This window comes from Barbus barbus (assembly GCF_936440315.1).
Source record: "Barbus barbus genome assembly, chromosome: 5".
Taxonomy (NCBI): domain Eukaryota; kingdom Metazoa; phylum Chordata; class Actinopteri; order Cypriniformes; family Cyprinidae; genus Barbus; species Barbus barbus.
Genome location: NC_136733.1, coordinates 5,432,348 through 5,457,613, shown reverse-complemented (window position 1 = coordinate 5,457,613; position 25,266 = coordinate 5,432,348). Strand labels below are relative to the sequence as shown.

Sequence of the window (25,266 nt, the reverse complement as noted above, 5' to 3'; positions counted from 1 at the left end):
CTGAGATATAAATCACATTAACATTGTAAATATACAGTAGACACACCCAAGTATGTACTGTACTCAGAAATGATACACGCTTGACGACGGGGTCACGTGGGTTGCCCATCTGGCCACGCCCCCTAGTGAAATGAATATGTAGACGAGAGGTGAAATTATACATTCATGATTTCAGTGGTAAGATGTGCGCTTCGCTTCGAGGTTGTACTGTCAAAGGTAAGACAATGACAATTCACATAATTTAGATGATATATAATCATATGCATTTGATAAATGAGGAAAATACGTGTTCATATTAGTAGAAAATGATTAGTTCCGCATATGCGCATTTGTCTTTGTACATGACAGGACTCTTTAATTGTGATGATCTGATCGCGGAGCTGAAACCCGCTCATCCCCCGCGTCTGTACGGCTCCGCCGGCTGCGAGACATGGAGCGTCCGCTTCTCCCCGGACGGATCTTATTTAGCCTGGTCGATGGGACACGGCATCGTCAAACTCCTCTCCTGGCCGCTGACATCCAAAGAGTGCGTCTGTGTTCATAACACAATGGGTTAATAAATATAGGCTTATATGTAACACCACGGTAAATTAATATTATGGGAACCTGTCACTAACAAAAAAGTAATATCACAGCTAAACCGGTCCTTGTTGGCTGGTCATAGCTGGTTTACCATTAAAAAATGGGTTACACTTTATTTTAAAGTGTCCTTGTTACAGTGTAATTATACATTTAATTACTGAGTAATATTAATTAACAACATGTATTTACTATAGGGTTAGGATTAGGGTTATTGCATGTAATTATGCATATTTTTTTGCTATTACTATAGTAATTACATGTAACGTAACAAGGACACCTTAAAATAAAGTGTTACCAAAAATTGTACATGGGATATATCACAGTACCATGGTACTACCATAGTACTACTTATTTTAATATACATTAATCTACATGAACATTTAGCAGGGTAATGTGGAGCAATAAAGGAACAATAATAGAGGAAGCTGAGCTGGAACATCTCATACTTGAATGTAGAGCACAGCTGAACTACGTTTCTCTTTGTATTAACAGTAGCACCGAAGCTGGATGCAGTGAAGAGAAGACACTTAACTGTGGGCAGACGGTGTGGGCACTGGCGTTTGGACCCTGCCTCTCTACTCGAGTGGATGCTTTACATCAGAACGGATGTGATCATGAGCTACTGCTGGCCATTGGTCTGAACAACGGAGCAATCCAAGTGTGGGTCGTCTCAACTGGTAAGACTGAACTCTGGACTCCAATAAGAATTTAGATTGGGCTAAATATTAACAGCATGGGGTTATACACATGTAGTGTAAAGTTTTAATATGTTAGTAAATCCCTGTTCTGTCTTCAGGAAATCTGCGGGTTACTCTAACCGGACATCAGGCTCTTGTCAGGGATTTAGTCTTCACTCCAAATGGAAGTCTCACGCTTGTATCAGCCTCCCGAGACAAAACTTTAAGGATATGGGACTTGGCGAAGAAAGGTCAGAGCATCTGATGTGGAAGCAGCGTATCTTTGCAATGGGATGAAAATAAGTTTTCATGACCTTTCATTTTGTACTTATGAAGATAGCAATGCTGATTTTTGCAGGCGCCTGTCCCCATGTGCTGCGGGGTCCAGACTACTGGGTCTTCAGATGTTCCATATCACCTGACAGCAGTGTGATTGCCTCTGTTTGTAACCTCGACTCGGTGAGTTTCTTTTTTTAGCATTATTTATATACTGATACATTATTAATTAATGTTTCAAATGAGCTTTTACTTTATATTTTGTTTATTTTAGTGATTTTTCTGTGTTTTTGTCAGTTTTATTAGTTTATTTCTTTTTAATATTTATGTGTAGCTTTAATTTTTTCAGCCTCGGTAATTGAAACTTAAACTTTATTGTATTTCAGTTAGTTGCTTATCTATCTACTTTTTTACATTTTATTTTAATGAACAACAATGCTGCAGTGGCCTGAAAAGCTGTATGCATTAAATAACAAAACGTCAACAAAGAATTTATTTTTTATTCATTAAGTAGCAAATAAGTGCTTTTTTTTTTAATACACAAAGCACACGCATGTGTTCCAAAGCAAAACATCTCAGAAACAGAAGTTTTTGTATAATAAATAATAGTAGTAGCTGAAGTGTTCAAAATGAAGACAAAAAGTATTTGAACACTTTTGTACAGTATACTGCGCTGAAGGTGTGGTTACTCTGCTAGGATGTCTTCTAGTAGCTATCTAACAGGTTTAGTTATATAATCAGGGAAACTTTTGGACTCTGCAACAGGATATCCTGTGGAGCCATGCTGATAAAATAATAATAACACTGTTCTTTTTATTTTTGTGATTGTGATTACTGAACTGTGTTACATCGTCTGAATGTTGTTTTCCCAACAGAAGGTGTATTTGTGGAGCTTGCGGTCCTACACCTTCATGAGACACCTTACATATGACCACGAGCGCACCATGACATCATGTGACTTTTCCCAGGATGGAGCACTGCTCGCGATCGCTTCGTATCATTCGACTACAGGCTGGTGGCTGGACCTGTGGGACCCCTATACCGCTGATCTCCTCACTAGAGTAGAGTATGTTGGTCAACCAAGATGTTATTTTCTTATATCCTATTTTTTTTATTACAGATTTACAATAAGCATGATTGTTTAAAATAATAAAAAAAAAGAAATACAAAAAGTTAATAACAGTGGGAATGTGTCATCTTTCGTGCGTCACAAAAGACGGACAATTTTTTTTGATGACAGATTTAAATTTTTTCAGGCACGCTAGTACATTAAATGCTGAATGATTTGATGTTTTTATAAATGTAGACATAAATCGCCCAGTTTCCTAACTAATATGGTTAAAGAATAGTTCACCCAAAAATAAACATTTGCTGAAAATGTATGCACCTTCGGCCATTCGAGGTGTAGATCAGTTTGTTTCTTCACTGGAACAGATTTGGAGAAATATAGCATTTAATCACGTTCATAAATGGAACCTCTGCAGTGAATGGGTGCCGTCAGAATGATAAAAACACCACAATAATCACATGACTCCAGTCCATCAATTAACATCTTGTGAAGTGAAAAGCTGCTCGTTTCTAAGAAACAAATCCATCATCATGGCGTTTTAAATTTAAACTTTCACTTCTGGCCAAAATATGAGACCATGATTCATAAAATTTCTTCCATCCACTATTGTCCTCTCACATCAAAATCCACTGACTTGTTTGTTTAGAACTGTTTTTGCCTGTGAGCAATGCTTAATCTGTGCATATTTCATTCCTGATTCAGATGAGATGGCTTTTTTACTGGAAGAAGCAGTTTTATGGATAGAAGACTCATATTTTAAATAAAAAACTTATCAATGATGGATTTGTTTCTTACAAACATGCAACTTTTTGTTTGATGGACTGGAGTGGTGTGGATTATTGTGATGTTTTTATCAGCTGTTTGGACTCTCATTCTGACGGCACCCATTCACTGCAGTGAGCAAGTGATGTAATGCTAAATTTCTCCAAATCTCTTCTGATGAAAAATCAAACTCATCTACATCTTGACAGGCCTGAGGGTGAGTACATAATCCAGCCAATTACAATTTCCAGGTGAACTATAGCGTGTCGGAAATCGTAACAGCTATTTTCTTCTCTTTCAGAGACTGCGAGGTGTGTGCTTACAGAAGTGACAATCTACTGACATCTCTTAGCTTCTCTCCGGTTGGACTGCTGCTGGCTTTTAAAGACTATAGGTGAGCAGTGAACCATCCCTTTGAGATCTGAGATCTTCAGAACTACATGACCAGACATCTCCCTTGTGACCTCACCTTTCTCTGTTGTTTCCAATGACACTGTGCTGTGTTGCAGGGCATTACGGATCTGGGATGTGGAACGAAATAAACTAGTCACAGACACTGATTACAACCGAGCCGGTGGCGTGTGCTGTGCTTTCCATCCACACGGGGACGTCATCGCTACAGGGTATTTCAAGTCACATTATTGTTTTGGAACATCGGCTGACAGTTTACTCTAGATTTTTCTTCTGCTTGTATACTGGAATAAATATTAAGTAGTTCTTTATATTTGATTATAGGTGCAGAGATGGACATGTAAAACTCTGGATAGTTCCTCGTGTCGTTCTGAGCCTTAAGCATCTGTGCCGGATTGCCCTGAGATTCTCCATTTCAACCTATCAAGTGGAGGCTCTTCCCTTGCCGAAAAAAATCCTGGAATACCTTACCTACAGGGACATGCCAAAGAAAAAGATTGTATATTGTAAAGAACACAGCAGATGACTGAAAACAGTCATGTTTATGGGTCAAACTTTGCTTTAAATGTTGCATAATTTTCTAGGATGCCTAATTTCCTCAGACGGTTATGCTTTCAAAACAGACATTATTGTGACACCATACTTGAAATATTTATTTAAAGACTTTATTCTTTACATAACTACTTTGAAAATGTAGCATTTGTTTTACAAAGTAATGAGACAAGCATTATTTTAAGCTTAAAAAAATAAACATTTCAAAAAAATATTACAGGGTTCTGTTTTTTTTTTTTTGTCAGAACAATATGAAGAAGTAAACAACTTCCTCTCATGACATCACAGATCTATGTTACATAACCCTTTCAAAGTGTGAACCAATGGTCTACCCATCGCTGGCTACGATGTCTCTAACAGCCTGGAAAGCTGCAACCATTGAGCTCAGTTGGATCTTCTCATTGGTTCCAGAGGCCAGACGATATCTTATGGTTAAAAAGGAAAGAGCACAAGTTGAAGCTCACTCGAGTACATGAATGATGAATGATGATGAATGATGCATTTTTTATATAGCGCCTTATTGTGTATTGCTGTACACCCAAAGCGCTTTACAATCATGTGGGGGGTCTCTCCTCGACCACCACCAGTGTGCAGGTGGAGAGGAGAGAGAGTCATTGAGCCAATCAAGTGTATGGGGATTATTAGGAGGCCATGATAGACAAGGGCCAGTGGAGGGAATTTGGCCAGGACACCGGGGTTACAACCCTACTCTTTACGAGAAGTGCCATGGGATTTTTAATGACCACAGAGAGTCAGGACCTCGGTTTAACGTCTCATCCGAAAGACAGTGCTTTTTGACAGTATAGTGTCCCCGTCACTATACCGGGGCGTTAGGACCCACACAGACCACAGGGTGAGCACCCCCTGCTGGCCTCACTAACACCTCTTCCAACAGCAACCTAGTTTTTACCAGAAGTCTCCCATCCAGGTACTGACCAGGCTCAACCCTGCTTAGCTTCAGTGGGCAACCGGTCTTGGGCTGCAGGTTGATATGGCATAATAATACATAATAAACTTCATCTACTGCTGAAAAGTTTAGGGTTGGTACAATTTTTTTGTGGTTTTTAAAAGTGTCTTATTCTCACCAAGGCTGCAATCATTTGATTACAGTAAAAAAAAAAAACTTTTCCATTTTACTACATTTTAAAATGTTATTTATTGTGATGCAAAGCATCATTACTCCAGTCTTCAGTGTCACATGATCCTTCAGGAATCATTCTAATATGCTGATTTGCTGTTCATCAAACATTTATGATTACTACCAATGTTAAAAACGGTTTAAACAGTTTCACAGCTTAATATTTTTGAGCAAACTCTGATAATTTTTTCAGGATTCTTGAAGTAGAAAGTTCAAAATAACAGCATTTATTTGGAATAGAAATATTTAGTAACATTATAAATGTTTTTGCGGTCACATTTGACCAATTTAATGCATCCTTGCTGAATTAAAGTATTAATTTGATTAATATTTATAATTATTTTCAAATGACCAATGCATATTTCCATTAATCAGGTAAATCTAGGTTGAACTCATGTAGATAAAGTATCCATGAGTCCTATGGGAGTGGTGCCGTTTGTTTCATTCATATTTAAGTAATCAAACCACTCATAAATAGAACAGTGTACACACTTCTCAACTAATTTATTAAATAACTTGATATAATAAATATACTCACTCAATATCTGCAAGTTTTATAAGCAAGCCCATGCGGATGGAGGGTGGGAAGTCCACTGAAATAGAAACACAAAAACAAAGAGCAAAATTAACCCCCCTAACTGTGCTCAAACAACACTTTGATTGCGTGACCAATAAATCAGATTTAAAATAATCACATTGAAAAAAAAAAACCCTACAGAAAACCTGGCATGCTGTGTGATGAATTTCATTTATATACTCATTATTGCAGTCTGGTTTCTGAAAATAGTGTAATATTTAATGTATTTAGTGTGTGTGTGAAGCATGCTACACTCTGCTACTTCTAACAGGCGTCCTTTAAAAACAAGAACAACCGGTTTCCATGACGACCACAAAATGATCTCCATGGTAACAAGGGCAGGGAAAACATGTATCTCATCACTATATCAAAGTTGTGATGGGTTGTGTGTGGCGTTCTGCACTGCTTTAGTTATTTTGAACAGGAACCAGTTATAGAGCCATGCATGACTGAATTAAGCGTGTATTCTTACCACGATGAATGAGAAGATGGACTTCCGTTAAAATATCATGAAGTGCCAGACCTTTTAGAGTTTTGAGCTGCAGAATTTCTGTTGGACCCAGATAAGGACTTTGGAAACGTCATAAATTAATATCAGCAACTTGCACCACAATTCCAGTTCTTGTATAAAAACTCATTAATCAAAAATTTAACATCATTAATAAAATAATTGTTTATTAAATTATACATATCAATATTTTAGAAATTAATAAATATTATAATAGCACATGAAATTAAATTATATAAATATATTCCTATATTTTTTTATTCCTTTTTCTCTAGTAATTTAAAATAAATTTAATGTTTGATTTTACATATTCAAAATACTACATGTATAATCAGTTTGATCATTTTCCTGATGTGCATATGTTTGTATGTATATATATATATTAATTTCTTTATTGACTGTTTTTCTTATTATAAATATTTTCTATGTATGTTTTAATTTTGGCAGAAAGTGTTAATGCTTTGGAAAATATATAAAGAGAAATCGGAATTAATAAACTAATAAAAAAAATGAATCAATGATTTATAAACATTCTACATTATTATTAATAACATAATAATGCTGCTAACAATAATAATAATTATATTTCGTAATGATCAATTTATACAATGTAATTAATGTTTATTTTAATTTTATTTAGACTTTTTGTAGTTGCTGCCTTTCAAAGCGAACTGGTGACTTTGATCCCATTTCGTATCCCTCTCTACTCTCATAAAAACAACCTATCAAAAAGGATACGGTTATATGCAGTGGTGAAGTCTTTATTGAGGGCCCAGTCCAGTATGTTGGCAATGTCTGATCTGAGAGGATGTCCAGTACATGTGTACACCATCTCCTCCGTCACCTTCCCATAGGCCATATGTGTACTCTGTACATGAAAACACAAGATACAGATTTTTCTCAATATTTTTCATGCCAGCTGCAATGCGATAAGCAAACCACAAAACATCACTTTTTCATATGATACACACCTGTAAAATGTTTAATGATCGCCTCATGTCTCCTGTTGAAAGGGTCACAATGGCCTTCATGCCATCTGGAGTGATGTCAATGCTATCAGTTAAAAACAGATTTTTAAATATGCATGAATCTAAGCTAGGGAAATACAATGTTTGGTTTTATTAGTTCAAAGTTGTGTCCTGCACCAGAGGGCAGAGCCCATATAAAATGTGTGTTTGTGTGAAGAGTTTTTTAATCAAATGGGCCGTAGGGCTGGGTCACTCCAACCAGGGTCTTTTGTGTTCAGGGTCTTTTGAGTGGATCCATCTGATGACTCACGACAGATATCATCCAAAAATTCAGATAAAAATTCTGGATGGTCTTAATACGGTCATTTCAATGTTGCTCTATCTTCAACCCGCACAAAAGAGGTCTCGCCTCTAATTACACACAAATATAAATAAATGTTTACCTTTACGGGAAAAATTAATAAAATAGAAATTGAGTGGTGATTTCTTTCAGAATGCAATCAATTGAACACCAATTTCATACAGAAATAACACCCACTTGACCTGGATTTGCTGTGATGAGAGTCTCACCTCTCTTGCTGTATCACATGCTCTAGTCTGGGAATCATCTGGCTCTGGGACAGGGGGCCGAAACGAAACCGTGTGCATCGAGACTGCAGCGCAGGTATGATCTTTGAAAGGTAGTTACAGATCAGACAGAAACGTGTGTTCTCTGTAAACTTCTCAATAACTGAGAGAGAGAGAGAGAAGGGGAAATTATTTTGTAAAAATCAGGTGTGGTTTAATGAAGTCTGCATAAATAAATCTTCAAAAGGACTGAAAAAATTTTAATTTGTTATTTTAAATCATAAAAATATTTAAAATGAAGAATATTTTTTAATAATAACAATAAAGAAGAGATCTTTATCTATAATATCCAGAACACATATTATTACATTTTAAAGCATAAAAGCAGTTGTATCTAACAGTAGGGGGGGACAATATACATTAAATTTCTCCAGAGCAATTTTTGAAGGGGACACAAATAATACAGCTAAAATTGTTCTTGTAAGGATGTATACACAGAGGAAAGCTACTACTATTAGTGTAGCAGGGAGACTAAGGCGTTATTTTAATGACAAATGTCGAGAGCGTATTGTAGCACGAAAGCAAATTAAAATAACGCGCGAGTGCGAATCTCTTCCCTCGCACGCATATTTTCTTTGCTCTCACACAAAACCAGACACGCGCGCTCGCATAGAGAAAATAATCCCTTCATCCGATGTTTAAGTGAATAAAATATCCGATTGACAGCCTTACTGGAGTTCCACAAGTATTGAGACTTATAATCTCTTGACTTGTGTGTGTGTGATATAAAAGAGGAAAGCATTTGGACCAAAGCACTGTGAGGCAAGGGAGGGGGAGACCCAAAATATTTCTAAACTCAAAACACATTTTTGCCCCGTTTGTGTTGTTTTACTACTTACATTACATTATTTACAATACACAGCGTGTTTTTTAAATCATATTTTTATAGGGATTTCCGCCTATGCATAAATATCCCAAATATTTACTCTCTAAATATTTTTTTCCAATCATAATGACACTGCTCTCATTCATGTCTCACTGTGGACAGAGAAATGGCAGAACCCTATTCTTCTGCCATCCGGACATTTGGGGGCTCAGCAGGTGAGCTGATGGAGGGGCAGATGGTACGCTACCTCTCCTTAAAGCATTCTGTGCGTCCTGGGTCATAGCATCCGCCTCGTCCAGGATCACCAACTTAAAGCCTTTCCTACAAGAAGCAAACATAGAGAACGGAACATTATTTTATAACAACAGTACATATTTTAATGCAATAACAGCCTAAAGACAAGATGTCATTCATAGGGTTGGATATCGAAAACCAGTTCCAAATTTCCAAGAACAGGGTATTCGATAAGACGTGCTTAGCGATTCCTGCGTTCACATTTTAATATGATTTAAAACGATTTAAGTGCAGGAACAGAAAGAACTTGCGCCTTTTTTGCGTGCAGCGCAAGCGAGAACATAGACATATGAGAACAGCGGTCTCGGTGTGGGTTCCCAGCCTGTGTCCATTTTCGAACCGTTCCGTGCATTTCCACTGCATTAAAGGTTGTTGTGGGCCAGAACTTACTTCTTTCATACTTATCAACCAGAATGCAGAAAACTACGTCAGTATATCATCATAAACACAGCTGTTTTTGTCTTAAGTAAACAGAGGAGAAAGAAAAGTCACATGCACAGTATATTTAGATCTACGTGTGTTCGGTGTTAAAAAGACAGCAGCCTAATTAACAAGATGCCTGTCATTAACCTTAATCAAAGAACAAAAGAAAATCATTCACTGATCTTGACTGAATATCTTTAATTAATAATCTATATTTTATTTATGAAAAAAACTATGCAGGGTTTTTAAACTTTTAATTAAAGTTTCTGTACCTGAAATTTGGTTCAGTTGTATTGATTTATGCTATTGCTACTTGATTTGTTTGTTAGTTACCGACTGTTTACTTACCTTATCTACACTTTAATATTTGACATTTATATTAGTGTAGCTGTTTTTGCGGTGGTATTTTTGTTAAAAGCACAGACAAAAGTTCCTCTTGTAGGCCTAAGTGTTCTGTATGCTGCTGATTTTTGCTCATGTTATTCAGCTGCAACAGAATGCTTTGTAAAACGGCACAGAATAAATGTTTGACATCTAAATGTTTGACTTCATTTTTTTACACTGGATTTTTTTATCTTATTGGAATCGAATCTTTAAGAATCAGAATCGATAAAATTCACACGATAACCCAACCCTAGTCATTCAATAGTTGTAGGGATGCACGATATCGGATTTTGCCGATATTCGATATTTTTCATAAAATTATGGCCGATACCGATATATTTCCTTTTGTTTGGAAACAACACAAAGTCTCTCCTGTGCAGAAATTATAAGCAAAATATTTTGGTAACGAGTCAACTTATTAGAATTAAATAAAAAATAATGAAGGTTTTTTGACAGTACATTGAAGCTTAGAAAATAACTATAAATAAACTATCAATTGCTGCATTCCCCCCCCAGAAAGATGCTGTGTTAACCTTAACATTTTATTTTAAGATTTAACATTTGTAGGCGGTCTAAAACAAGAGCTGTAAAAATTCTGAAAATCTTTTAGAGCTCATGATTTGTTTAAAAAATAAAACATATTACACATTAATGACTAAATCAGTATATATAAAATTATTTAATTTACAAGTGTCATGTAAGCTATAGCTTCTGACCATTAAATCAAAACATACTCATTATTTTATGACATCAATTACTGCTTTATTTAATCAGAAACAGTCTAAATGTTATTTGTGTAGGCTATTTTACTATAATTTAATAAGAAGTAGGCCAACAGCGCCCCCTACAGATTAGAACTCCTTACGGAACGGGCATTAGGACCCGGGGGAGGCTGCTGCTAGACATGCTATTACTGAACATTCTGTATGTGCTTTCACAGATTAAGTGCAGCTATCTAAAACAGTGAATCTAATCATCATTCAGACAACACTTTGCTTCAAGAATACGTCACACTGCTGACGTGATGTAATCACTAGCACACCCTGAGCACATGTAAGTTAACCCATTCCTCTTATCGGCAAGACATATCGGCATAATTTTTCATATCAGGCCGATACCGATATTTCCATTTAAAGCCATTATCGGCCGATTCCGATATCAGTCCGATAATATCGTGCATCCCTAAATAGTTGCCTGTAATATATTGTTGTATGTGAGAACAGATATTATATCATACAAATTGTTCATGAATGGGATGTAAGGATGAGTACTGTTCTTACTTGAAGATGGTTCGTGTGCTGGCAAAGCTGAGGATTGGTCCCCTCACCACATCTATGCCACGGTCATCTGACGCATTGAGCTTATGAAGTAAAATTACAAAACAACAACATTTAAAAGGTTTGCAACAAGCATAAACAAAAAAAAGTGATAAATTAATGAATATAGAATATACAATTTATTTTATAGACTTAATATCAGACAAAATTAACAATAGGTCTATTACAGCTTGAATAGTTCACCCAAAAATGAATATTTGCTGAACATTTACTCACCCTCAGTCCATCAAAGATATAAAGGAGTTAGCTTGGAACAGATCTGGATAAATTTAGAGGAAGCAATATTATAGACAGAGGACCCTATTTTAGCTGAAAGCAATGGTTTGAGATTAAAAATGTCTTGATGGATATGTTTATTACAAACACACAGCTTTTCACTTCACAAGACGTTAATAGATGGACTGGAGTGGTGTGGATTACTTGTGAATTATTGTGATGTTTTTATCAGATGATTGGACTCTCATTCTGACGGCACCCATTAACTGCAGAGCATCCATTGGACAGCAAGTCATGTAATGCTAAATTTCCCCAAATCTGTTCTGATGAAGAAACAAACATGTACATCTTGGACGGCCTGAGGGTGAGTACATTTTCAGCCATTTTTTATTTTTGTGTGAACTATTCTTTTAAGTGGATGACCACGTATTTTTTGTCATGGGGAAAAATTCGCCAAACATATGAATCTGGAAAACAACTGCAAACTTTCACAGTACCTCCAGGACCATGGAGTTGAACTCTTTATCTTTGTACAGCTGTTTAGCACATGCTAGTATAGTAGAGGTCTTTCCTGTTCCTGGAGGTCCATAGAAGAGCAGATGAGGCAATCGTTCTTCACTGATGAACTTCTGAACTGTGGAAGAAAAAGAAAGAGGACGTTTATAATAAATTCCTTTATATAGAAATTTCAAGAATATACTGGTCATTTACAGAATATTAGAAATAACGGATGCAAAGTACCATAAAAGTAGTCCATACAACTGAAATATATATTTAAGTCTTCTGAAGCCATATGGTTTTGTGTAAAAATCAAACTAAAACTTAACATGGATGCAACTGAATTTTCATTTTGGGTAAACAAGTCACAGAGACTCTCCTGTATATTACTATTACAGTGCAAATCTTAGTTTGTTAATAATAATAAAAGAGTACAATTTATAATTCATCGATCACTGCTTACTTGTGCTCAGGATGTCTTGATGAGAGATGAGGTCATCTAATGTCTGTGGCCTGTACTTCTCAACCCTGAAAATCAAAAAATTATATTTTTAAAACACTGTTTTTGTTTCATCATATTGCTTAAGTCTAGTGGAGTGACAGCAATTCTAATAAACTTTCTTACCTTTTTAAAATAACCCATAATTTGCCTCATATTAACATTATGGTGTTGTTATAACGGCAGTAGCGATCATCACAAGTAGATATTATTAATAAAGAGTTTATGTGCTTTAATAAGGATTACTTTGCAGTGAATTGACTGATTCACTTGAGTTGTCGTCGCTTTTCTCCATTAGTATGATACGATGTATTACTGTCATAATAATAATACAGGTCTGATACATTCTTGTGTATATATTTCATGCATACTAAATGACGAGCTCAACTACAGCCCATACTAATTCAATATCCATAAATTCATATTGCCATAAGTGCAGAATAAGCGCAATTCAAATGTAAACAAAGCAAACTTGTGCAGCGCTGCACATGTCGGCTAAAGAATGTCTCAAGTGAAATAAACACCTTTTAACCATTAGCTAAGAACATAAAACCGAAATTTGTACTACTGAACACAAAGGACATTACCATGGTAAATTTCTCGTCTGAGGTTGTGCTTTAGTTGTTGATTCCATCTTCTTAGTATTTTCTTCAATTAGCCCCGAGATGTGCTTTGGCGCGTTTTTCTGACTACACAGAGATTTCCGTACCCGAACGTCACTTGCTGACAGATTCTCGGCCAATCAGAAGCGCGCTTTTAATGAAGGCGGGGTTTAACGAGGAACTAGCTTGCTGTGATTTCATAATAAGAGTTTTAAAGAAAATACGTTTGGTGCTCTCCAAATGATCATGTTTAAAAAGGATGATTTCATCAAAACGCAATTTGTTTTGCCTAATACGATATTGGAGCAGTTATTGTAAGTATTTAAGAGTTGACACAAAATGATAAAGCTTATAAAGAATTTTATTCAGTTCCGGTTATTCGAGTCAAGATTTGTTTATTGTCATTCTAGCCATACTATAGACCAGGGGCCCGTTTCAGAAAGGAGGTTAAGTGAAAACTCTGAGTATGTAAACCCTGAAATGAGGGGGACCAACCCGGGAAAGCAGGGTAAGTCAAGCCCGTTTCTGAAAGAGAGGTAACTTATACTCAGAGTCAGTTACCATGGTAACTTACTCGGTGAGTCAGTTACCATGGTAACTTACTCTGTGAACCTAACCTGGTCGGGAGCAGGTTTTCTTTGGTAAACCGAGAGTTTCTTTCTGTCTCCTCCACCTTTTTAAAGTTTAAGCGATGTTTTAATACCTCATTCATTCATTCATGCTGCAAAATTGCTTTTCTTACTGAGTATTTTCGTCTTATTTCAAGTACAAACGTTTAAAAATTCTTAAGTTAAGATGCATTTTCTATAGAAGAAAAATAATCTTAATGCAAACGGAAACAAGAATAGGCTATTTTTAATTTCTTACCCCATTGCCAGATAATTTGGAAAATAAAATAATATTTTAAATGTTTTTTCCCTTCATGGAAACAAGACTAAATACCTTATAGCCTATTATTTATGTTATTATAATTTTTTTACACCGTATTCATGTGCATATTTATTTGAGCGGTACCATTTTAAATGGTAGTTTTCTTTAAAACATCGGAGATGCAGAGCACATTATAAGTCCTGTATGCAGATTCTAAGGAAAGTGTGCATCGCTCTCACGCTCTTTCTGGGAACTGAGCACAAATCCATCAAAGAGGAGTTTTCACAGGACTGTAGGTCAGTGGTGTAGCAATGGGTTTAAATGAGGCTAATCTGATAAATGATGTTCACTTGATACCATCTTTCTGTGATGTCTGGAAGTAATCCAATAATCCGAATTTCCTTCAGGATTTCCAGTGTGGAAGCTTGGATGCATTGATGACAAGCATACTTCTGGTTCATCGCCCTTCTGAAAACGAAACTGATTACTGTATGGAATGGAAGGATGCCAGATGGAAGGGTAGTACAAGTCGAAACCACCACCGCAGCTGTTAAATAATCAAATTATTCACAATTTGTTGGTTATCTTTATTTCCTAATACAAAAGCCAAAGTTATTTTTTTTACTTTTGGATTTTAGAAATCCTCCAATACTTGACCGTCTCCTCTTCATCTGTCAGTGGTGCTGGTGCAGGTTCTTCTTGCTGTCGACAAGTCAGTAGTTCATTTTATTACTCTAATTAAGAAATGTAAGAGGTTAGATTAGAGAATATTTAATTACGTGAAAAGAGTGTTAGACTATGTGGAAAAAGCTGCAGCGCATTGAAATTATACATTGAATGATATTTAATGTCAAAGTTAGCCCACACCCATGAACCTTTCATGTTTAAAGCTTTACGTTGATTGAATTGTGTTTTTATACTTCATTTTTAGCTGCTGCCACGTTCTTGTTTCTTTTTCTGTCTTTTTCCTTTTTTTGTGGCCATGAGATACCATTAAAATTAATATTAGTTCAATAATTTACAGTTTTCACCTCTGATATTATAACAATAATTAAGTTATAGACAGTTATTAAGAATTAATTCCAGAAAGCAGGTTATGTGACATACCCGGGTAAGTTTGAGGATAAGCGAGCGGATAACCTCAGCTTTCGGTTCAAAAATCAGAGGTTACTTTCAGGGTATGTAAGTAACCATAGTAACTTGTTCTCAAGATAACCTGCTCCGGAGCAGGTTATGTTCAGGGTTAGTTCACTTCAGTGCTATCAGTGCACGCGTGACATACTGACCAGCCTTCAGTGGGCCTGACAGATAGCGCACAACATTATATAATATAGCCTTATATATATATATATATATATATATATATATATATATATATATATAGCGCTAATATAAGTAATAAGGTAATATATTATTCTAATATGGTTATTTTATTTATTTTATTGGCATATATAACAGTTATCTGTATAAATTATAAAACACTATGACAATGTAATGTTTAATTTATTATATTATATATACTTATTACATTTTATATTATCATCTCACACATGGATTGGCATTTTCTATAATGTATTTCTATAATAAAAATACATATCTGATATGACTTAATATATAATTAGCATCAAACTAAAAATATAAGTCATATTCTCAAGGATTAAAGATTAAACGGGAAAAAAATGATATGCACTAAGCATGTAAACGACCATTGAACAAAATAAGAAGAAAGAAACAGCATGGTGCGCTTTTTCTTAGTGACTCGTCGATTCGTCGCTCTGTTGAGAATGTCTTGAGTCTTAACCAGGAACATACTCTGAGTTGAATGAACTTACTCCCAGAGCCGTTTTTGGAACCACATACCTCGAGTAAGCAAGGTTTGGGGTTAATCAACCTGAAGTTCAGGGTTTAGCTGAAGGTAAGTTAACCGTGCTTTCTGGAATACACCCCAGAGGGCTGTTTCATAAAACTAGTTTACCAAATAAGCCAGGCTTATTTCAGTAATTCTGACGTATTTTCACTTTCTGAAAGCAAAATTACTATAGCTCAAGCTCAGTCACTGTGGCAACTTATGCTGAGAAACTAGCCTAAAGGACGCTACATAGTAAAACTAACGTCTAAAGGACGCTACATAGTAAAACATTTTTAAAGATAAAATCATCTGATTCTTAGAGATTATTTTTTATAATTATTTTAAATAATTACATAATTATTATACCCTTAATCCATTACACAAGCCAGATTAGTTTAATAGTAATTATTAAGATTTTATTTTAAATTAATATAAACATATAGATAATATGCAATATAAGTTTTAGAATCAGAAGCTTTAAACATGATGAGCTTAGATTTTTAAGTGTTTTTCTACCTATAAATATGATCAACTCTATAAATTAACTTTACAACTTTTACTTGCACTTATATGGTGAGATGTTTTCTTTAAGTTAAGTTCTTTAAGTTCCCCTGGGGCCTGTACCATGAAGCCGGTTTAGCTGGCTAGCCAGGTAAGTTTCAGTTTAGTTTGCACCAATCCTGGGTTTTAGGTACCATGAAAGTGGCTTGGCTTTTAGCTGCGTTCATTGCCATAGTAACTTACACTGCTCCGGGGCAGGTTATGTTCTGGGTTAGCGATCTCAAACTGAAACTGGACCAATCAGATGTGAGCAAAGTGACACATGTCTGACACAAAAAAATGTTTCTCCCCCAGTTTCTCTTCCTACAAATTAAAGGTCACTATGAAGTACTTTAAAAAAACAACAACAACAAAATTGTCTGGCTTTAATGATAATTACAATTTACATATGATTTATATAATTACAATATGATTTATATTATTATTACTCCATTACACACAAGCACTTTTAGTTTAACAGTTATAATAAAACATTTATTTTAAATGAATATTAAGATATACAGATCATATGTAATATAAATAAGTGGTAGAATCAATAGATAACACTTTAAAAATGGCTACATGTGACCTTACATGTTTGAGTCTCTATCACTGTATATTATCAGCTATATAAACTAGCTTCACAAGTTTCACTGACTGCACTGATAGAGCAACATAATTCCCTTTATTCGTCCTCTTTCATGGACAAGTACATCAGTGGAAATGCATTTAAATTCTTTAATCTCTTAACCTTAAACAAAAGAGTTTTGAATCTTGCTGGCTCTCTCGCAAGAAGTGAATCACACTTGCTCTGTGTTGTGATTGGCTGTTCGCCGCTGATGTCACACATTCATGTGCACGTGCTCCATTAACTCAGGATCAAGCCTGAATTGACAGAGAAAGTTGATGATCAGCTTCATGGTACCAACAAAGCCAGATTGGATTGGTTTGGTTTTGTCAACTCAAACAACTCAACTCTGTAACCCTTTTTAAAAAAAAAAAAAAAAGCACAGCCTGAGTTGATTTGCTGGTCTTGGCTGTTAGACCGGTGAAAACTATCTAAAATTCGATATGATTCAGTCATATTATTAGGCTATTATTATTATCATATATAAATCTATGCTCCTGTCCTGAAGTTTATATTGCTGTAAATTCCAACATTTGATAGGTTAAGATGAGTTGTCAATTTTAAAGTATTGGCTGCACTTGGAAATCCAGTGGGGCAACTTCCGTTTGACAGGCAGTTAAACTTTTTTAAGAAAGCTTGAGCGTATATAACAGTGGTTTGATTTAAAAAGGTTCTCCGAGTTCAAACAGTGAGCTCACTGCATTGATGCTTATCTCGCGAGAACTCTCTCCCCTGCTTGTGTCGGCGATGCGATGCTGATGCTGTTGCTGTGAATTTGATTGACGCGAACATGTCGGTGTGATGGGGGAGCGCCGGGATGCAGCAGATGATGGTCCAGAAGGGGAATACGCGCAGTCAAATCAGACGTTATCGTTAAGAAATAACACCTAACGTTCTCCTTTATCATCTGTGACAAAGATTTCTGAATTTGTGTTGCATTTCACACGCGCGCAATGGATCTAACTGATGCCACCGCAGCGAGGGTCTGATTTGTATTTTTGCCTTCCTTCCTTCAATATCTGTGTATTATGGTAGAGTCAAGCCGGAGCATCAAACATAAACTGTGCAACCCTGATGACAACACCGTCAGGATATCAGGATATCAACAATGGAATCGCCTTACACGTAGAGTCTAGTTTTTCATGATCACACACCATTATTATTGCTTTCACGAACGCACTATCCAAGTGTTGTCTAATCTGATTGAGCGAAAAAAGTAGCCTGCACTTAAGAGACGGACCACTGCTCCCAAATTATGGACGAGGAGAATATGACCAAAAGCGACGAGCATCATCTGAGTTTGCAAAAAGCCTTGCAGCAGTGCGAACTGGTGCAAAACATGATAGACATTAGTATCTCCAGCTTGGAAGGTCTGAGGACCAAATGTGCCACATCCAACGATTTGACACAAAAAGAAATCCGAACGCTGGAGGTAAGCGAGCATCCATTTGCCTGAGCCCAAATGTGAATGTTGCACCCCAGCATTTCTTCAAATGACACGAGTGGGGATGCTTGTGCGCGTGCATGCACATTAAACAATTTTGCATCTTTGAATGTGTTTCCAGTTAAAGTTGCGTCTCGTGGATTGACTGTATTGGCGTAATAAATGAAGAAGCTGGCGCTGCAGTGCGCATTCTGCAGGTGGTGAAGAAGGTGGCTCGTGCGTTCGCGCTGCTAACATGGACACCAAAAGGGGCCTATTGTTGACATTAATTTATATCCTCGTTATTAAAACGGTCGTTCGTACAATATAAACATGAGATCGTTTTAAATTGTGTTATGTAACCAGAGGTACTGTCCCAGATATTTTGATATGACGGCAGTTTTTTGTAGTACTGTAGTGGTCGCCCAAATACAAGGTGTTCAAAGACCCGATAGCTAGATCAGGGTGGCCGATGTGGTGCTATTTAAACATTGGCTTGTGGGGTAAGGGGAAACGCATTTTGTTTTAACGTCTTGTACTGTTTTTCCCCCCTTTATGTAATGTGTCTCAAACTTGGGGATGGGAATCGATTCCTTTTCCGATTATTCGAAATGATTCCGGTTTCATTAGGGATTCGATTCGATTCGAGCTACTTTTCTTTCATTTAACAGCTCATGTTGCTTTCTGCCTTGAACAGCTTGTTGCCAAATGATGTGATCATTTCAGATTTAAACAGAACAGATTTCAGCTTCGAAATTTTACACAATTCTATTAAAAAGTCTATGTGCATAAGTGAAATAAAATAACATAGGCCTAAAATAATAATAAGAATAACAAAATAACACTGATTGCAATAAATAAATAAATAAACAAAACAATACACTCTTAGTATTTATATTGACATGAATGGGTTGTTAGTAGGCAGCTGATTTAGGTCTCATGAGCCTTGCAACAAAACAGGTAACCGGACATAAGTACTCACTTGCTAAAGTGTTTCTTTTACAAAAAACAATTGTCTTGTAAAAGTCATGCATACGAGTAATTTGCTCAGGAATCAAATTACTTTTACTCTCGCTGTATGTTTTTGATTTACTAAAAAGAACCGACTCATAAGAGTCATTCATTCAGGAATCAGACCACTTGTTACTCTCTATTTTATTGGCTTTTCAGCAAAATGTACACCTTAAAACAATTATACAGCAAAAGGTAGACTAACAGAAAAATGATCAGACTATTGTTTTGGCTTGTTTTGAGAGCTACTGTAATTAATGAATTGTTCAAGATTTAAAACACCAGTTCTGAACTAGGCCTAGGTGTTTAAAGCCATCATACAAAACAAACTTGTTTAATTGGACTTGTAACTGCAAACCTTTTGCTTACTGGGATATACTGTAGCCCTTGTGAAAACGTCCCCTGTTGCATGAACTCTTTAGACTAGTCTTAAAAAGTTTTTCTTCTTCAAGACTGGTCATAAATTCAGTTATGAAAAGGTAGATTGGTCTTATTTGTATTGGAAAAGTAAGACTGATTACCCCATGGAAACTGCTAGTTGGTCAAACTATTTCTTAAGACACAGTCTTAACATTGTGGCTAAGTTTATACAACTGGCCCCTGGTCTCACCTGTTTGAACACTCTTAAAAATAAAGGTTCTTCACAGTGATGCCAGAGAAGAACCATTTCTGGTTCCACAAAGAACCATTCAGTCAAAGGATCTTTAAAGAACCATCTCTTTCTTACCTTTTTATAATCTGAAGAACTTTCCTTCGCCACAAAGAACCTTTTGTGAAACAGAAAGGTTCTTCAGATGTTAAAGGTTCTTTATGGAACCATTTAGAGAAAAAAGCTCCTATGGCATATAAAGCACCTTTATTTTTAAGAGTGAATGGTGGGGAATTTTAGACTAAATAAGACTGATTTGGCACAAGTTTCCTCCCAGTAGTCACTTGGTTGACTTCTTTTGCTCTGTTTCAGCATGTTTGGGCTTCAGATATTGTTTTACGTTAGACTGGGTCTGCGCAGATGCAAGAAAGGTTATTTCTGCTTATGGGCTTGATGTGTAGGCTGTATGACACCTATTTCTTAACCCACCATCAGTATCTTGTCCTGTTTTGGTATTTATGATATAGTATTATTTTATTTTGTGATTATATCTGTGTTTTTGTGTAAGATCATACTTTTGATCATGATTATGTGCTGTTGCATGCATGTTGGCATAGTGTTAACCATTTTTTGGCTCAGTCTGCTTTTCAGAAGCTCTCTAGTATTTTTGCAGTCTGTTCTCTTGACGTGGAGAAACCCATTTTCCATTGGCTGCCGATTGCAGCCGTCACTAGTGTCAGTATGTCACAATGAAGCACTTTGTTTGTTCATGTTGATGGAATAATAATTACAAACATTAGATATTATCAGGGGGTTCTTGCTTGTTTATCTGGTGATGGATGTGCATTACCATCATCAATTTACAGGCAGCAGTGATGCTCAAAGCATAATGGCATTTGGTACTAGCAATACAGTGATCCCTCTTTAAATATATGATATTTAACCAAAAATTATAAAAACTCATTCAAGGTTTAAAGTATGTTGCAACAGTGCATTTTTCTGTCGTCTAGAAAAACCGTGTCCTTCAAATACATAAAATACTGATACAATCTATAGTATTTTCTAATCAAGGATTAGAATTGATGTTGTTTTGTAAATTCATAATATTCATAACAAGCATATCCTTAACTTACAAATTGCCATTGGCTTAAATGACATTAGAAACAACATAGAATCTACTATAGTGGACTACAGAAACCCATTACTGCCATGAAATAAAATAACAAAGGTATCTGTGACTTTTATGTCACAGTTCTAATAAAGTCAGAAGTTTAAGAAAAAAGTCACTGTTACTTTTTAAAATATTTTATTCTGTGGTTGGGGAAAAAAAAAAAAAGTTGCAAGATGCAGATTCAGAATTCAGAGAAAAAAAAATAGAATTGTGAGAAAAACGAGTTTATATCTCGTAATTATGACATTTTTCCTTAGAATTGGAAGTTTATATCTTGCAATTCTGTGTTTAGATGTCACAATTCTGACTTTTTTTCCCCCTCAGAATTAATTGTGAGTAAAAGAAGTCTGTGAGATAAAATGCTGCATTTATCTTTTTTTCATTCCATGGCTTCCATAATGGAAAGATGTCGAAAAACAAACAAACAAACAAAAAAACATAAAAGTTATCGTCTTGAATCATAAAAATGTAAAACTAAAATGACTGATTAAATAAAAATGCATGTAAATTATTTGTTTACCTGCATGTCATGTGACAATTAACTGCTAAAATGTCAAATGTGCTGTTAAATTATTGAAATATTGACCTAAAAAGCAATTATTTTTAATATTAGTTTAAAAGGGTTCAGCTGACATAAAGTTTGGGATTTCTTGGGTTAAAGAATTAATATGTTCTGTTTGAAATATACCTGCAGCCGTTCTAAAATAACAAGAGAGAGTGTCATGGATTTGGGTCAGTCCATTTCAGTTGAAAAAGGGTATTTAGTTCAAGGAGTGAATTGAGAACTTTGAGTGAAAATGCACATTTAGAAGAAATGTCTCTAGGCTTTAATCTTTGATTATTTCAGCTGGGACCCACAGACGATGTGTTTTGTTTTCAAACAGTAGCATTCAGCGACCAGTGTTGTCATGGGTGATCAACTCAACACAAATGAAACTGAATAGACTACAGAGTAGATGGATAGTATTCAATAAACTGATCAGGTTGAAATGATCAAACAGCTGATTATTATTTACTCGTTAGCTTGAAAGGTCAACATTTATCTTGATGGCATCCAGTGCATGATATTCCTCATGTACTGTATAACGCAGGCTCATAAGTGGACAATCCATAAGGACGCAACAAATCCATGTTGTTAAAAAATTGTTCATCCAACACAGTGAAACCATTTGTATGACTTTTTAAATTTACACAGTAAGTAAATGTAATGTTTTGAGTTAATGCAGAATAATTAAGAATACGTTTTTATTACATGTAGCATATGATTTTTGCTAATGATGTGCTTGATCTCATTTTTTTTCCAAATGAATGTTCCATATTTACATGAATATTCATCACAAAACTACTAGTAAAATACCTTAAAATGTGTAACGTTTCTAAATGTGGCAACGAAACCCCCAACAACTGTGTAAATAAAACTGGTGTATGGTCAAACAATGCAACCATATTAATTATTCATGTCCTGGTGCATGCTGGGAATGGAGCTGAACCACAAAACCTTTTTTCCAGTATAGACCTATTTGAGCTAAAAATGCATTAATCTAACACACCTGCTGCTTTTTGCTTCATCTTAAAGTATATTACGTATCTTATAGTAGCTTATATTATGACAGAAAACACCCAAAAAGTATTTTCTTTAGCAATATTTAGTTGATGTAAGAATTATTAGTGCATTTATGCTTTTTTCCCCCCTCCCAAACAGTCTTTAAAACCATAAATAGAGTACATGAGAGAAAAAAGTTTGTAAAATGCTATGCACTGTTAAGAAAATTACTAGAAAATACTATTTCAGTTTTTCTACTTTAAAAATTTCATGTTTAATTTACTGTGCTACTTCCTGTTTTTCTGTAATTGTTTTTAGAATGTCGTGAAGCTTTAAATGTTGCCTTCGTATTCCTCTTCATTTCTCTGCACAAAGCCTGCACTGCCTTGGGAAACTTGTCCAGTTTAGAATATTCATGTTTTTCCAACATGCTGAGAATCAGTTCAAAATGATCATGAAATATTAAATGACATGAAGGACAGATGAAAATGCCAAGCATTGCATTTAGAGTTTGCTTATAGATCTGCATATATGACTGATGTAAATTGTTCAACTTATATTTACATATTAAAAAGTTGAAATATCATATTGGTGAAATGATATAAATTCTTTCTTTTCTTTTTTTCAGGGTAAACTGGTGAAGTATTTTAGTCGGCAGCTCTCTTACAAGCGTAAAGTGTCCTTACAGGAGCGGAATGTGGAGTTGGATGGATTCCCGCGGCTGGGACACTGGTTCCGCATTGTTAACATGAGGAAGGAGGTTATTGAGGTACGTGCAGTCCTGTGTGTTGCGTCCTAAACCAGTCATACACAAAGACAACCCCACAGATTATTTTTATTGCCCAACTCCATCATACCTGTCACCTGTCAAGAAAAGTTCAGATTTCATGGATTCAGAAATATCATGTATGGACTTGATTGTGACAAACGGTATTGCTGTCTATCAAGATGTGCTCTAGTAAAGTTAGGGTGTAGGTTAGGGTTAAAATCTTTAGAATTGTATTTTTGTTAACTACAACTAAAACTAAAACCATTAAAAAATTCATTACTTGGAAAAAAACATTAACCAAAATAAAATATTAAAAACATAAAATATTAAAAACTTAAAAACTAAAACGTAAAAACAAAATGACAAAAACTTTCAAATTAAAATGAAAACAGAAAATATAAAAACATAATCTAATACTACACTGTACTTGAAATAAAAATAAACATTAACCAAAATATAAAAAAATAAAAAATAAATTAAATATCAAAAACTATAATAGTATACAAGTGATGCTAAAATAATGCTGAGCTCAGATCATGTCTTTGGAAAATAAAAGTTTTTGGTTCATCCACTCAATCATCAACTTTCATTTGTATATTATCTGTTATCAAGGTCCAAAATTAATAAGTTCCAAATGCATATAAATATGGCAAGTGAATAAAGCCAGATGGTCTCTTGGAAGTGTACAGTAATGGATGATCCGAAGTGATGATTTTAATATACTGTAAGAACAATAATCTCTAACATAAGCAATATTTACAAATCAAATCAAAACAATCTAGCATAGAAAAGAAAAGTGAATTACTATGAGTGAAAATATTAAATAAGAAAATGTAATCTTGTCTTAAATACTAAAAATATTACTACATTTAAGATATTATATTTATAATATTTGTACTAACCCTAATGAAACTTAGTTTTGATTTAATTATGACATAGTGTTTCATTGTCAGTGCTTGATTTCAAGATGAGATTGGTAAAAGGAAATGATCAGAAAACAGGAACAGTATTTTAAGAAAGCTGACAAATTATACACGTTTCAGAGTTTAGTCCTGCATGCTCAGATGGGATGGCAGTGAAATGTTTTGCAAGCTATGTCTATGCAAAGAAAATAAAGGCAAAAAACTGAAGAAAGCATATAAATACAATATATGAATATCTAAAAGTTGTACAGTAAAGTGATGTGTAATCCAGATTTAAGTGAGTGTGTGCAGAGTTGTGTAATTATATGAAAATGTGTGACTGGTTTACGGTTGGCTAGTGAGAGCATCTTAATGTAGAATCAGGATGTTTTGTGGGAAGTAGCTGCTTCTGAGACTCCCCATGCAGTACATCTCGAAATATTTCCCGTCTGATGGTATAAAAGATTGTAAACATACGGTCTAGAACAGCAGATTCTCTGAAGGCCTTGAGGTTGCTGCTCCTGTGTCGCTGTCCTCGGTGCTGAAGTGTTGGTGCTGTCCAAGGTGCTGAAGCCCCCTGCTGATGTGGAGAAGGAATTGCAGCTATATACTGTAGAGCACAACACTCAGGATCCTGAAATAAAAACCTTATTAATTTTGGCCATAGAGGAATTAAACAATGTTATATGCTTTTGCTGAAGCCATCACCCCACATTGTTTCAACTCGTTTGTTTCTGTATATACA

The 25,266-nt window shown here is 35.3% G+C and overlaps 3 protein-coding genes across 3 annotated transcripts in view; 2 read left to right on the top strand and 1 right to left on the bottom strand.

Annotated features, from left to right (window-relative positions):
- Positions 1-117: 117 nt before the first annotated feature.
- wsb2 (WD repeat and SOCS box containing 2) lies at positions 118-4,534 on the top strand. Its single transcript, XM_079417855.1, has 9 exons — positions 118-216; positions 349-526; positions 1,075-1,259; positions 1,379-1,510; positions 1,618-1,718; positions 2,411-2,601; positions 3,668-3,760; positions 3,876-3,989; positions 4,102-4,534. The coding sequence occupies exons 1-9, from the start codon at positions 183-185 to the stop codon at positions 4,301-4,303; spliced, it is 1,230 nt and encodes a 409-aa protein (XP_079273981.1). The 5' UTR covers positions 118-182; the 3' UTR covers positions 4,304-4,534.
- On the bottom strand, positions 4,411-13,325 carry LOC306870542 (replication factor C subunit 5-like). The gene is made up of 11 exons (XM_079417856.1): positions 13,212-13,325; positions 12,589-12,653; positions 12,125-12,261; positions 11,355-11,434; positions 9,221-9,294; positions 8,091-8,250; positions 7,524-7,605; positions 7,291-7,420; positions 6,517-6,594; positions 6,006-6,060; positions 4,411-4,754 (listed from the first exon to the last, which is right to left on the bottom strand). Exons 1-11 carry the CDS (start codon positions 13,256-13,258, stop codon positions 4,658-4,660), a joined length of 1,005 nt encoding a protein of 334 aa, XP_079273982.1. The 5' UTR covers positions 13,259-13,325; the 3' UTR covers positions 4,411-4,657.
- A 4,551-nt stretch (positions 13,326-17,876) lies between these two features.
- ksr2 (kinase suppressor of ras 2) overlaps positions 17,877-25,266 on the top strand; it is a gene marked incomplete at its 3' end in the record, with an annotated part of 101,618 nt that continues 94,228 nt past the window's right edge. Inside the window, exons 1-2 of the mRNA XM_079417085.1 lie at positions 17,877-18,545; positions 23,479-23,619. Of these exons, the coding sequence (XP_079273211.1) occupies positions 18,369-18,545; positions 23,479-23,619 (318 nt within the window). The 5' untranslated portion in view covers positions 17,877-18,368. The remainder of the gene's footprint in view (positions 18,546-23,478; positions 23,620-25,266) is intronic.